The sequence below is a fragment of the Martes martes genome (assembly GCF_963455335.1).
Source record: "Martes martes genome assembly, chromosome: 6".
NCBI classification, from domain to species: Eukaryota; Metazoa; Chordata; class Mammalia; order Carnivora; family Mustelidae; genus Martes; species Martes martes.
Window position 1 is genome coordinate 62,914,947 of NC_137893.1, and position 14,275 is coordinate 62,929,221.

General features: G+C 44.7%; 1 protein-coding gene across 1 annotated transcript in view; it reads right to left on the reverse strand.

Annotated features, from left to right (window-relative positions):
- Positions 1-12,999, reverse strand: part of ECT2L (epithelial cell transforming 2 like) — a gene marked incomplete at its 5' end in the record, with an annotated part of 64,934 nt that extends 51,935 nt beyond the window's left edge. Inside the window, 2 exons of the mRNA XM_080805507.1 lie at positions 11,631-11,743; positions 12,898-12,999. Coding sequence (XP_080661633.1) covers positions 11,631-11,743; positions 12,898-12,999 — 215 coding nt within the window. The remainder of the gene's footprint in view (positions 1-11,630; positions 11,744-12,897) is intronic.
- Positions 13,000-14,275: the final 1,276 nt, after the last annotated feature.

Below are 14,275 nucleotides of genomic sequence, written 5' to 3' on the forward strand. Positions count from 1 at the left end.
CTGTGAAGAGAAATAAAAACATGTAAGGAGACAATGAACAAAATGTGCTTTGCTCCTTTATTGTGACAAGGATAGCTTCATTTAAATAATTCATGACGCTGCTTTGCAGTGTGCTACTGAATGTACAATGTGTACTTTGCGAAAATAACAAGGCTTAGTAATACAGAACTTGAATCTAATTCTCGGCTCTTAAATTTCTGATAAGAACTAGAGAGAAGCTGCCCAAATTGTGAGGGAAATGACCGGGAGCAGAACTTGCAGAGGCGGCCTGGAGAGGGGTCAGCCGAGTCAGCAGAGGTCCCTGCCTTTTTGTCACCTGCGTGGCTCTCGTGGTCTTGTCTGGTGGCTTTATGCACACCATCTGGCGTGGCCGGGGCCTGAAGTGGGCGGGTTTCCACATGGATGTCAGTGTTGCACAGACTAATGACTAGGTTTGGGGCATAAAGCGAGTGGAGAACCATGTGCTGAAGTCTTCAGTGAAAGAGAGAGCAAAGCTGGGTATGGGGAAAGCAACAAGAAAGGGCAATTGAAGAGTGTCTTTAAAAAGATTTTAAAATAATGTATATGCTCTGATTCATAGTTACATGGATGCACATAAGCATAAAAAAGCAGAAGGTTCTATCTGGGGGGGTGTGATTATGGGTGATTGGTATTTTCCTCTTTTTGCCTATTCACATTTTCCAGTGCCTCCACAAAAGCCTGGTGTTATTAGTGCACAGATAGAGAAGGCCCTGGGCTTCCACATGTGTCATCCTGGCCAGGAGGCTCACCCATTCTCCAAGTCTCTGCTTGTCGGACCATCCTTCATACTCCAGCCCAAATGTCAGATCCTCAGGCAGCCCATCCCCTGGGCTGGGTGAGGTTGCCTTACTTTTTCTCTGTCACTTAGCACAATCGTAGCTCTTTATCTGACATCTATTGGGCTGGCCAACCTACTTGGACTGTGGAAAATACAGGATAATGCATGCACACAGACCTGTCATTATTACAGAAGCGCTGTATGACTTCTCAAATATGATCCAAACGGCATAACTTATGGCCAGTGAAGCAATATGGCGCCGGGGAAGGAACAAGACATTGTGTGTGGAACCAGCGTGGTAGATCTGTTATGTGGCTAGTGAAAAGCTATTTTTACAACAATATGGGTGACCATATAAGGTAACGATAGTGAAATTTTAGGGGTACTAACAGAATCCCCCCCTCCCCAAGAGGCTGACCATTCCTGCTGCCCAAACACTTGCCTGTAGGAGGAGGCCACCACCACTCCCTCAGCTCTGCCTCCTTGCTGCCTTCTCCTGTCCTTTGCTGAAACCTGTATCCTTTATACTCCATGTGCACTGTACTGTAATCTAAGCATGAGTTTTGAGTTTCCATTCTTGCTGACCCTCAAACTCAATCCATTTTGGGGCTCCCTCACTATTTTTAGTCTTTCTTTCCCACTGGGCTACATGCTGCGTGAAAGAAGGCGTGGTGGTTGTTCTGTTTATTGCTCTGTCCCCAGCACCTGGTATGGTGCTTCTAACTTGGCAGGAGTGAAAAAGATATGTGTAAGTTAGAATGCATAATGAAAAAAGTAAATAAATAAAAAAATAGAATTTTACTGCTTATATGAAATTTCTGTTCATTTTAACCATTACCACCATTGTAGTGGCCCAAAGCAGTACACATTTATTTTTCCAGAGTTCTGGAGATCAGAAGTCTGAAATCAGTTACGAGGGGCTAGGTGTAGGCAGGGCTGGCTCCCTCTGGAGGCTGGGAGAGCAGAATCAGCCTCCTCCTCCCCTTCAGGCTCTAGAAGCTGCCTGCCTTCCTTGGCTTATAGCCCCTTCTTCCATCTTCAAAGCCAGCAGCACATTGAAATGTGTCCCCTTCTCTCCCACTGCTCCCGACATCACATTGTCTTCTGACTGTCGTGCCTCTTACATCCCTTGGAAGGACCCTTGTGATTATGCTGAGCCCCAGTGAGGCAGGGTAATGTCCCCATCTCAAAATCCGTGATCACATCTGCAAAAGGCCTTGGCCCCGTAAGGGAATTTCTGCAGTTTCCAGGAATGAGGGTGTGGGCATGTGTGGAGGCTAGGATCAAGTCTATCTTACTGCTCTGACTTCTGAGACACAGAAAACACCCCCAGATATTTACAGTGGTGCCACGTTGTGTTGTCGGACAGCCAGTGAGAGGCATGGATGCTCCCTTGTCCTATTTTAGAATAAGATTTGTTCCACTGAAATACAAACGTCAGAGGGCAGGAATCTTCTACACTCAGGTGTTGAATCCCACGCACCCAGAATGGGGCTTGGCACAAGGTAGGCACTCAGCAAACATTTGCTGAACGCTGGTTGAACAGACAGCACTCTTTTGAGTTGACCCATTACTTACTCCCCCTTCTTTAGGTAAAATAACCTCACTTCCTACATGGTGGTCCACATGGTCCTATAGAAGCTGACTCTATCCGGGGCTCCAAAAACAGCATATGATCAAGGCTAATTCAATTCATCTGGGTTAGTCTCCTGGCCACGGCAACTGGCAGAAGTGGGCAGGGACGGAGACTAGTCCAACCACAGTGAAGCTCCAACAGAGAAATTATTTTTATTTCTGTACACAACTGAGGAAACATAATGATGAAGCCATGACTGCCAAAGACAGAGCAGAAGAACAGAAAGAATGAGGTTGCTGGGTTTATTTTTTTTTTAAGATTTTATTTATTTATTTGACAGAGAGAGAGATCACAAGTAGGCAGAGAGGCAGGCAGAGAGAGGGGGAGAAACAGGCTCCCTGCTGGGCAGAGAGCCTGATGCAGGGCTCGATCCCAGGACCCTGAGATCATGACCTGAGCTGAAAACAGAGGCTTTAACCCACTGAGCCACCCAGGTGTCCCAGTCGCTGCATTTATTACTGAGCCTCTGAACTGAGCTTCAGCCGTAGCCAAACCTACTCTGGATTTTTCAATGATACGAGAGGCAACCTTCCCTTTATTATGTATGTTAAGCTTAGGGTTATTTACAATGATGCATTTGAAGACCACTATGTATCAGTGCCAGAGAAAGATGGAAAAGGCATCTACAGACACTGAACAGATAATTCTGTTTCATTGAGAAGAGAAGGGACAGGGCGCTCATGCCGTCTGTGCTCCTGTCTCTGAGAGTAGGACTGAGAGGTGGAAGAAGCCTTGGGGCCTTCAGGTCACCCAGGCCTTGTGTCTTACACTTGACCGTGTTCCACATCACTCTGGGAATGGAGGAAAAACTACTTTTCCAGCCCCATCCTCATGGGCTGAGCCAAAATCTCCATGGGTGGGGCTCAGAGTCCATAGTTCCACAAACTGCGAGTGATCCTAATGGGCCAGCCCTTCTCAACAGCAGTGGATTTGACCTCACAGGGCAGCAGGTCTTGATGCTTAGGCCAGGTCAAGTGCAAAGCACTGAATGTGTGTGTGGTGGTCTTAGGAGTAGGCGTAGCTCCTTCTTCTTCTTTTTTTTTTTTTTTAATTTATTTATTTGTTAGAGAGAGAGAGCGAGCGAGCGAGCACAGGCAGACAGAGTGGTAGGCAGAGGCAGAGGGAGAAGCAGGCTCTCCGCCGAGCAAGGAGCCCGATGTGGGACTCGATCCCAGGACGCTGGGATCATGACCCGAGCCGAAGGCAGCCACTTAACCAACTGAGCCACCCAGGCAATCCGGCGTAGCTCCTTCTTGAGGCCCTGAGCTAATTAAATACCGAGCCACTGGATGACAGTCTGACGGTCTCTCTCCTGCGCGTGAAGAGCATCAGTTGACTGCTAAATGCATTTTGTTTTTCTAAATGTAGCTGATTCACAGCTAAATTCTGGAGAGTTGATATGGTTGGAGAAGGTACCACTAGGTAAATAGACCCATTTTAAACCTATTTATCTTCCTTTCACATAAGCAATAGGGAAAATCAGGGCAGCTCCAGAGTTAGTGAATTCAAGCCCTCAGGGAGGTCATCAGGGGCCAAGGATCTTCCGTATTTTCACTTTGCCTCCTGGTAGTTGGCTCTTGTCCTTAGCTTTGTGCCCTGAGGTCATTTCCAAATGACCACTGTGAGGAGTGATCCTCACAGAACAGAAATCATTGGATGAAAAGGGCAAGTCCCTTCCTCGAGCCCCGACTTAAGTCCCTCTGAGTGTGAAGAAGACTATCGCAGAAGCTCTCTAGTGGCCGCTCTCTGTGTCTCCTTGGGCAGACTTAGTATCTACACACCCTTTTGTAATCCAGACACCACCAAGGGGGTGGAATCCTCGTGATTCTGTCCAAGCCTGGTCACCTTTGGTGAGACAGTGACAAGCCACTTCTGAGACACATACAGCTGGGGGGAAATGCTCCCGTCAGGACTATGGGGAAGAAGCAGGGAATGGTGTGGGCAGGCGGGTGATCAACAGTGCGCCCGCTAAGCAGACACTGAGGAGAAAAGGAGAGATCTATGCAGCTGCCGAAGTGTCCGATCTACCCAGCCTTCACGGACGCCTGTCCCTTATTGCAGAGCTCGCGTTGAGCTCCATCCTTGCTCCCCTTTAACCTCAATGTATCACTTGCATGGATTTCTTTTTTTTTTTTTTAACATTTTATTTATTTGACAGACAGAGATCACAAGCAGGCAGAGAGGGAGGAGGAAGCGGGCTCCCTGCTGGCAGGGCTCGATCCCAGGATCCTGAGATCATGACCTGAGCTGAAGGCAGAGGCTTAACCCACTGAGCCACCCAGGCGCCCCTTGCACGGATTTCTTAAATGGGTCAATGTGCTTCTACTGTCTGGTACTATCACTCTTTCGCTTATTTTCTTTATATGTGTGCTTTCCTTAGGGGCTGCGGTCCATTTTCTTTCCTGGATTAGCTTTAGAATCGGTCTCCCAAGGTCCATAAAAAATATCCTATTTGGGGATTTGTACTAGGATTGAATTGAACGTGGAGGTTAATTTAGAGGGAAATGGCATCTTCAAACATGGCGCATCTATCAATTCAGGGTGGCTGTTGTTTTGTTTTGTTTTTTAAAAGATTTTATTTATCTACTTGACAGACAGAGATCACAAGTAGGCAGAGAAACAGGCAGAGAGAGAGGAGGAAGCAGGCTCCCCATTGAACAGAGAGCCTGATGCGGGGCTCTATCCCAGGACCCTGGGATCACGACCTGAGCTGAAGGCAGAGGCTTTTAACCCACTGAGCCACCCAGGCGCCCTTGTTGTTGTTTTTAACTATCCTTTAACACAGACTTATAATTTCCTCCATAAAGGTCTTGCATTTCTCTTTTTAGTTTTATGCAACAGACATGGGGAAGCAGAGCTGAGAGAAGGCAAGGTGGGGGGGGGGGGTGCCGCAGGCAAGCCCGCCAGCCCGGGAACATTGTTTGAATACAAGGATCTAGCCTGGCCTGAAGCTAGACAAATCTTAAGTCAATACATTCCCATTTCTTCTTAAGCTGCTTTGAATTCCATTTCTGTTTTTTGCACTTGAAAACATTCTGACCATGACACCAAAAGTAATACCCAGAGAGAGGAGGAGGAGGAAACTTGACCAACACCCACTCGGGGTACACTCAGGGCATTCTACTTCTGCTTGTCACACTCCTGAACATCTCCTGAAGAGATTCTTAAATACAGAACAGAGACAAATGTTTTCTTAAAACCTTTCTCCATTTTCCTATGATGTGTCTGTGAATTTGACTCCTCCTATGCAGAGAAGTCTCAGTAACCAAAAGGATTCTTCGTACCTGTGGAAGCTAATATCATGTACTTTATAAATGGCTGGTGGTATTAATTCTCAGGGCTGCTGCATTTGGGAAGTTGTGCAGTGAGCAACTTCAAGAGGGGCCATTAGCACAGATGACAGTGTGACACGCCATCCTTGGGTATTGTAACTGTGCATAATTCCTTTCGGAATTGTTGTATAGAAGTCTCAAGTCAATTAATTAACAAAAAGTCTTGAATGGAACAAAATATTAGTGATCTCCCATATTTAGGAACTTGTAATATCTTGAAAAGTTTCTTCCTCCCAGAGAGCTACATATGAAAAATTTTTTCTGATGATTTTTTTGTTATTCTTGTTATTAGGAGTCTTTTAGACATCGTCCATCCAATATGCATTTACTGAGTGGCTACGACATACTGGCTATGGCTTTAAGAGTTAGGGACACAAAGAATCACCAGAAAAAGTTCTTGCCCTCACGGAACAGGGGTCTAGTAGAGCAGGCAGACAGTAAATCAACAAGTACTGTACATAACATAATGTGGGGCGGTGTGAAGTGTTGTAAAGACAAGTCAAACATTATAAAGTATGGCTCCACCCCTATAGAGAATGGTACCGCTTACAAAATGGGAAGTGAGGTTTTGCCTAGCATAAGACAGTGACCTTCCCACCGTCCTCTGGCTCTCTGTCCCCATCCCCACCCAGTGAAACAGCTCAGGGCTTTTGGGTTTCTCCTTTTTCCTTTAGACTCAAGGATTTTCCTTCTTTGCTTCAACCACCTCTCAATAAACTGTCCCAATGACAAATTATGGTTGTCCATGAGCATTTGATCTGTGTGGAAGGATGGGAGCATGTCCAAAATACAGGACTGAGGAGAGGGAAGAGTCAGGATGACCCAGATTTCCAGACTCATCTTGGATGTTTAGGAACCTGGTGTACGTTTGAATACGCCTCTCTGCTGGCCGCTGCCTCCACCCAGAAATATTCCCCTTACAAATGGGTGCTCAGGAACTCAGTGAGATGAAGCTGCTCCATATTCAAAATTAACCCCAATGCGTATTGTCTCTGAGACATTTATACACCAGATTTCCTTGCTATTCACAGATGAGATAGACGTCGTCCCCCGAGCTTTCCCCGGGGGCTGCTTGGAAAGAGTGGCTGGGAGCAGTGAATTGGAATTGGGGTGGGGGGCATTCTCTCTTAGGTGTACATCAGTTGGACGATTTTTCTGCCCCACCCCTTTTCCAGTCGGCTCTGATGGAGACAAATGACCAGAGCCAATCCTTCACTGTTCGTGATCTCCCTCTTCCCCCGCCTCCCACACACATGAGCAGACAATCCATCTGTGTCTTGGGACTGTAGTTGCATGAATGTTGCCCCAGGGACCCACCAGGGAAAGCTACAGGTTTGAACAGCTCCAGCCCTGGAATGAAAGGCCTTTGTATGGGGCGTTGCCTGCCGGGGAGCCTTAGCAATTTGAAACCGGTCCCACCAGTGTGGCCAGGAGACACATACTTCCCATGGGTTTCTCAGAGTGACACACAAACAGCCCGGTTTCCTTTAGGGAGTCAGGAAAATTCAGCCTGGCCAAGTGGCGGGGGGATGACAGCAGTGGAATCATTTAGACATGTGGCCGTGTAAGCATAATGTGCTGGGGGAAAAGCCATGATAGACGTTTGTAAAAATTGCTGGGAGTGAAAGACGTGCAGGGAAGGCTTCCCAGGAAAGGGGCCATCAAAGTCAAGGTGAGGAAGAGCTTGCCCAAGCTACGATGTAAGAAGATGAACCCTTGAAAAATGTCTTAAATATCATAAAACTCCATTTAAGAAATCGTAAAGCTTTGTACTCATTTTTATCATTCAATAAACTTTACTAGTGTTCAATAAACCTTGCTTTGCTGCCCACCAAAATAACAATAATAATAATAATACATTGAAAAAATAAATCTTATTAATATGGAATATAAGGACAGAAAAGAAAAATCTTAGATATTGGAATACATCTCATGGAGATTAAGAAGAAACTTTCAAAGAAAACTGTGACAACACAGTCCCAACCAATACCACAATATTCTAGTTAAGCTTTGTAGCTGTAAGTGCTTGGTTTAAAAAAAAATTATTCAGAAATTGCACAAATCCAGCCTAGCTTACACAGAAAGATTTCAGACATTCAAGTAATGCTGAATTCTCTCATGTATTCGCTTGCTTTTTAAGTGGTGGGGGAGCAGGGACTATAGGAATAAATAAGGTTCAAAAGAAATGCTTGATAATTAAAAGTTGACTGCACGGTCACTATTTGACCCAGTGACAGATCAGAAAGAAGTAAAGACATCCATATAGAAAAACCGACACACGAGTGTTCAGAGCAGCGTTATTCACAGTAGCCAAAATGCGGAAACAACCCAAATGTCCATTAACTTAGGAATGGATAAATAAAATATGGTATAGCTGTACCATGACAGATCATTTAACAATAAAAAGGAAAGGAGTATTGATATGTGCTGCAAAATGGATGAACCTTGAGAACATTGTTTTTTTTTTTTTTTTTTTTTTAAAAAAAAGGAAAACACAGTCCCCAAATGGTGTCACGTAGACCGAGTTGCCAAACTGGGCTTAATAACAGATCTAATTGCAGTTTCAGCCTCCCCCAGAAATGGGGCCTTAACCGGTCAGTCAGGAACATGTTTCTTTCCATATCACCCGGGTCCTCTCCATCCCCCAAGGAAAGATGAGTTAATCTGCATGATAAGACATGCTGCTTCTCCGCTAGCAAACATCCTTGTTTGGAACAATCCTTTTCTTTTGCTAATAACTGTCTTGCCCCCCATCCTCCATCCATAAAAAGCCTTCCTTCCATTTTGTTTTGTATAACCTCTCAGAGTGCCGCTCTACTTGCTAGAGGGGGTGTTGCTGGATTCGTGAACCATTCATTTGTTTATTTAATAACATGTTTATTTCATATTTTTGATGAAGCCTTTATATACTTGAGAACATTTTTTTTTAAGATTTTTTTTTAATTTATTTGACAGACAGAGATCACAAGTAGGCAGAGAGACAGGCAGAGGGAGAGGGGGAAGCAGGCTCCCCGCTGAGCAGAGAACCGAATGCAGAGCTTGATCCCAGGATCCTGGGATCGTGACCTGAGCTGAAGGCAGAGGCTTTAACCCACTGAGTCATCCAGGTGCCCCTTTGAGAACATTTTTAAAAGGTTTTATTTATTTATTTTTGAGAGAGGGAGAGAGAGCATGAGCCAGGGGAGGGGCATAGGAAGAGAGAGAAGCAGACTCCTTGTTGAGCAGGGAGCCCAATGTAGGACTTGATCCCAGGACCCTGGGATCATGACCTGAGCCCAAGGCAGATGCTTAACTGACTGACCCAACCAGGAGCCCTCATGAACTATTTAATAAAGCCAATTTAATCTTCACGTGTACTTGGTTGCTTTTTGTTATTTAACAAGATTATAATACATGAAAGTAGCCGGTCACAAAAGACCACATGCTTTAAGACTGCATTTATTTGAAAAGTTCAGAAAAGGCCAATTTATAGAAACAGAAAGTAGATTAGTGGTTGCCCAGTGCTGGGGATGGAGATGCGGAGTTAACGTCTAATGGGTAGCAGGTTTCTTTTTGGGGTGATGAAAATGTTCTAAACTTAGAGTGTGGTCATAGTTGCACAGTTCTGTGAATACACTAAAACCAGTACCTCTGAACATGTTAAATGATGAGTTTTACTGTATGTAAATTATATCTCAATAAGGATGTTTAAAAGGAATTCGACTGCACTAACTTTAAAAAATAAAATGAATTGGGCTTTTAGATTTAATCAAAATCAAGCACAACTCAAACTGCGTTAGACTGTCGGTAAACGGTTTCTGTAAATGTTGGCAGGAGAGAAGACATGGTTGACCCAGAGAGATGGGGAGGAAATGGGAGAAGAAAGACTTAATCCGGACTTGGGGGAATAAACTAATTGATGTTCAACAACAAAATCCACCACTACATGTTAGAGCTGGCTTCAGGATGCCAGCTCTAGAGACCAGAAATTGACGTAAGTTCTAAAAAAAAAAATATGGAATTATAGCTTCGTGCAACGACGGTAGACCGCTCTCTGCAGAAAGCCAGCTGCTACAGAACAGAGCGAAGTAATTCCACTGAACGGATTAGTTCCATATCCTTGAGCCATAGAAAGAATTCAGGTACCAGACAAAGGATACAATTTCCAGTGACAAAATGTCAGGCCTGATGTTAATGAGCCTCAAAATACACCACACGATCTCTAATGACCTCCAGTGGTTACAGCTAAAATTGCGTGGTTTATGATACATGAGACTAGAACATGATGTACCACAAGCAATTACAGATTTGGGTTTGGGTCTGTTATTTTATCTTGAAAGCTGTAAAGTTGGAGTAAAAGGAAACCTAGCCAATGACTGCTATAAAAAGTTCCCTTCCCTGATTTTTAAGCATTGACGAAAGAGCCTATTTTTTCTGTGGCCTGCCATTGCAGCTTCTCTCAACACAGCCCGGAAGGTGTCTGTTTGCTTCCAGTAACCTGGTGACTCCATCAGGGTCAGTCTCTTAGTGACCCACCACGCACTCCCGGGTGCAGGAGAAAGCAGACAAGGGAGAAGACGAGCAAGCAGGTAGGAGAGATGAAATGGCTGATTGAAAGAGCGGGCTAAAGGAAGTGTGGGAAAGAGTGCAAGGCAGGTATTGCAAACTAAAATAAGCCAATTTGGTTTTGCATAACTCTGATACTTTCTGGAAGCCACCAAAGAAGTTCAATGGTTACAACCTTACCACCAGGTTGTACTAAAAACAGCTAACCCCAAATGATGCCATACCCAGAATTTCCCTAAACAAACCTAGCAAACAAGCCCCAACCACTCCATACAGTCTCCTCCATGGGCTTGATGAAGTCCCGGCTCTCTGTCCTTTGGGCAAAGGTTTACTCAACTGAGAAAGTACAGTGTTCTAGAAACGGAATTCCATTATTACCCTCCTTGAGAGCCTCAGGCTACCAGAAATCCCTAGACTGACAAGGCTATTTACCTGGGGATAAAGCCCTATAAGCACCTGCTACCAGGCTGGCTGGATTCCTCAACCAGGCCCAGGCACGTTGGAGGGCTCTCCCGAACATTTTCCATCCCACATCTGAATACCTTTAATTTCTCCATTTCTTACATTCCTCTGACAAATGAACAAGCCGCTGGCTGCTCTGATGATAACTGATGTCTGATATTGGCTCCGCTCATTAGCAAAGTATCTTGTAATAACTGAGACCTTGTGACCTTTCCAGTACAATGCTAGCTAACCACCCTGAGAGTATTAATTCCTGATCAAAACGCTAGCTGCTCTTGCATGTAATTTCAACCAACGCTTTCAAATAGCACACCACCTCTGCTGGAGTATTTGAAAGCCAATGGCAGACACTACGGGAGGCCAGGGTAGGAGTAAGAACGAGGACCCATTGGCAGTCGTGGCCACTGCAATACGAGTCTCGAGCATATCCCTAAATGTTGCTACCATGGTCACTCCTTGGGTATTTTTCAGATCCATCCCTGCGTGTTACCATTATTTTTGGACTGCCTATGTGCCAGATATCTACTTGAAATATATTGTTTGTCCGTCGGATGGTTCTGAGGAGAATCCGATATGGTAAGGGAATGTTAAAAATGCACTGGCTGAAGCTTCTGATGTTTACAAAAACCAAATATCCCACTGTGGTAGGAAGGTGTGAAAGCCCCCAAGTTTCCATTTCATCCTCAGGGAGGAAGCAGCACGAGAAGAGTCTGTCCATAAACCTAAAAATGCCAATTGCTTTATTTGTACTTTCGGGGAGCGGGGAGGGAGAAACCCTAGAAGGTTAGATAAACATTTTACCATATTTTATTTCCTTTAAGAACCCATGATAATTGCATCCTTAGGCTACATTTACCTTAACTGTGATTTGGTGCATCGTAAAAAAATCGTGAACAAGAATTCTTGACGTTGCTTGTGAGTCCAGAGGTCAAACCAATGACTTATAAGAGCAACTCTTTCCTGAAAGAGCTGTAAGGGGGAGAAAATATCACTTGCCTGTAAAGTTCAATCTATTCTTAGTTGCTAAACAGTCCTTAGGCCATCTTGCAACCTCACAGCTAATAACTGCACAGCACATTACAGTTCACAAAGCCCTTTTCACTACATAGTAGGGGTCTCTCCCTTCAGCTTAAACTGCTTTTATCTGGGGATGGAGACAAGCCCAGGCTTGTTGGGTGGGCTGGTGGGAAAGGCTGGTCAGGGGATGTAATTACAGTGGGTCCCTAGGAGGGCCCCTTTGAAAAACAAAGTGGTAATGAATCCTGGCTCTTGTTTCTACCTAAACGAATGTGGCCTAGGGTAACAGATTCCAAACATTTCATCATGAAAACACATACAGGCTACACTTGAATTGTGAAAATGGGACCATTTGAAGAAGGTATGATTTTACTAACCCACAGTCCTACATCCTCACAGTTCCTACCAAAACAAAGTTAATAAATATTGCTAAGTAGCCATTGTTAGACGTGTCTCTAAGGAAGAGATACACCAAGGACAGCCCCACCCCCCCAAATCTAGGTTTCAGTCCAGCTTTGCTCAGATATATACACAAACCTAGTGGCTTTCTTCCTGGGTCAGGCTTGAGCCCTAGCCTGGCTAGTCTCCTTCCCTTGGGAACAGGACTGAACCATACTTCCGCTGTCAGCCTTCTCCATTAAGGGCTGCCTAAGCCATCCGGTGACTTACTAACTACCTTTCACAGGAGTGGGCATCCCCAGGCCATCGAACTGACTGTTGGCACGGGAAAGAAGAGAGGATTAAAGAAATATGCAGAGAATTAATTACACATTAATACTCTCCACACCAAATACCACCAAAAGCAGCTCCTCTTGTCTCTCCCCCAGCATACTGTGTGTTCTGGAGGCTTCTATTTTGTCCCTGGAGGTACAGAGGAAAAGGGAGGCAGACCTTGAGCTTCCCCATAAAGTAGGAGTTGGGGACTGGGGTGAGAAGAGACTGTCTTTGGTGCAGACAAATGCAGGTTTATTTTTGTTTGAAGTGACTCCAACACTAAATTCTTTAGAGGTTTTGTTGTTGTTTTATATGGCAACATGAGACCCAATTTATCACAGTAAAATTGCCTTACAAATTAAACTTGTTTTGTTCTAGAGTATGTAACTTACCTGTCTGTTCAATGACTTGTTGCCGAAAGGTGTCCAGGCACTGAATCTTGTGTGGAAGCACTCCATTTCCAAGGTTTTTCTAGAAGAATCCCCAGCTGACATCTCAGCAAATTATTTTCTTCCAGCCCTAAGAAATATAGGTTCATTTCAATAGATGCTTAATGATGATTAAGCTAGAAGGCCAAGATCAGGTGCTGTCAGGGCTGGTGTCTAATGAGACCCCTCTGCCTGGTTTGTATATAGCACCTTCTCTCTGTGTTCTTACAAGGCCTTTCTTCTGTGCACACCAGGTGGGATGGGTAGGGGGTAGAGAGAGAAAGAGAGAGAGATCTTTGGTGTCTCTTCCTCTCCTAATAAAAATATCAGTCCTATCGGATTAAGGTTCCACCCTTATAACCTCATTTAACTTTCATGACTTCTTTATAGACTCTGTCTCCAAATAGGGTTACAGTGGAGGTTGGGGCTTCAACATGAAATTGGGGAGAGGGGCACGATTAAGGCCATAACAGGTACTTCTGCTTCAGAGTTTCTCACAAGGCTGCACTCAAGGCCTTGGCTAGGTCTCCAGGCTCATTTGAAGGATTTGAAGCTCTTTCATATGGTTGTTAACAAGATTCAGTTGTTCATTGTTTTGACCAAAGGAAGTTGATAAAGTGAAGATGTGTTACTTCTGGGCCTAGGCCTTAAGAAGATTTGCAGTTTGTCTTTTTGTATGCTTGGATCCAGCAGCCGTGTAAATAAGCGTGGGCGAGATTACAGAATAATGGGAGACCCTATGGAGAAACAGAGGTCGAGGCAGCCCAAAGCTGTTTCAGCCACCTCAGCCCAAGCACCAGATGTGTGAATGAAGCCATCTTGGGTCTTCTCTTTCAACTGCGCTCCCAAATGAATACAACCATATGAACGACCCCAGGCCATAATAGGCAGCAGAAACAATGCCCAGGTGAGGCCAGAAAACCCACAGAATCATGAAAAATAATGATTTCTGCTTCAAGCTACCTGGAATTTGTTATCCAGCACAGACTGACAGAGCCATTGCTGGTGGACATCCAGAAGAGTCTCATCCAGCTGGTGAGCGTGCACACTGGTGTAAGTCCTTTGAAAAATGGTTTGGCATTATTGCCTAAAGTTGAACATGTGCATACAATTGACTCGACAGAAAAACATGAACATGTGGACCAAATATATGCACAAGCATATTCACAGCTACGTTGGATAGCTCTAAACTGGAAACAGTGGAATCATTCACCAGCAGTCGAATGGATAAATATATTGTCATATATCCATGTGCTGGAATGCTGGATAGCAACGAACAATCTGCCACGACACACAACGATGTGTGTGAATCACATGCAGAAGACATTAAACAAAGAAGCTG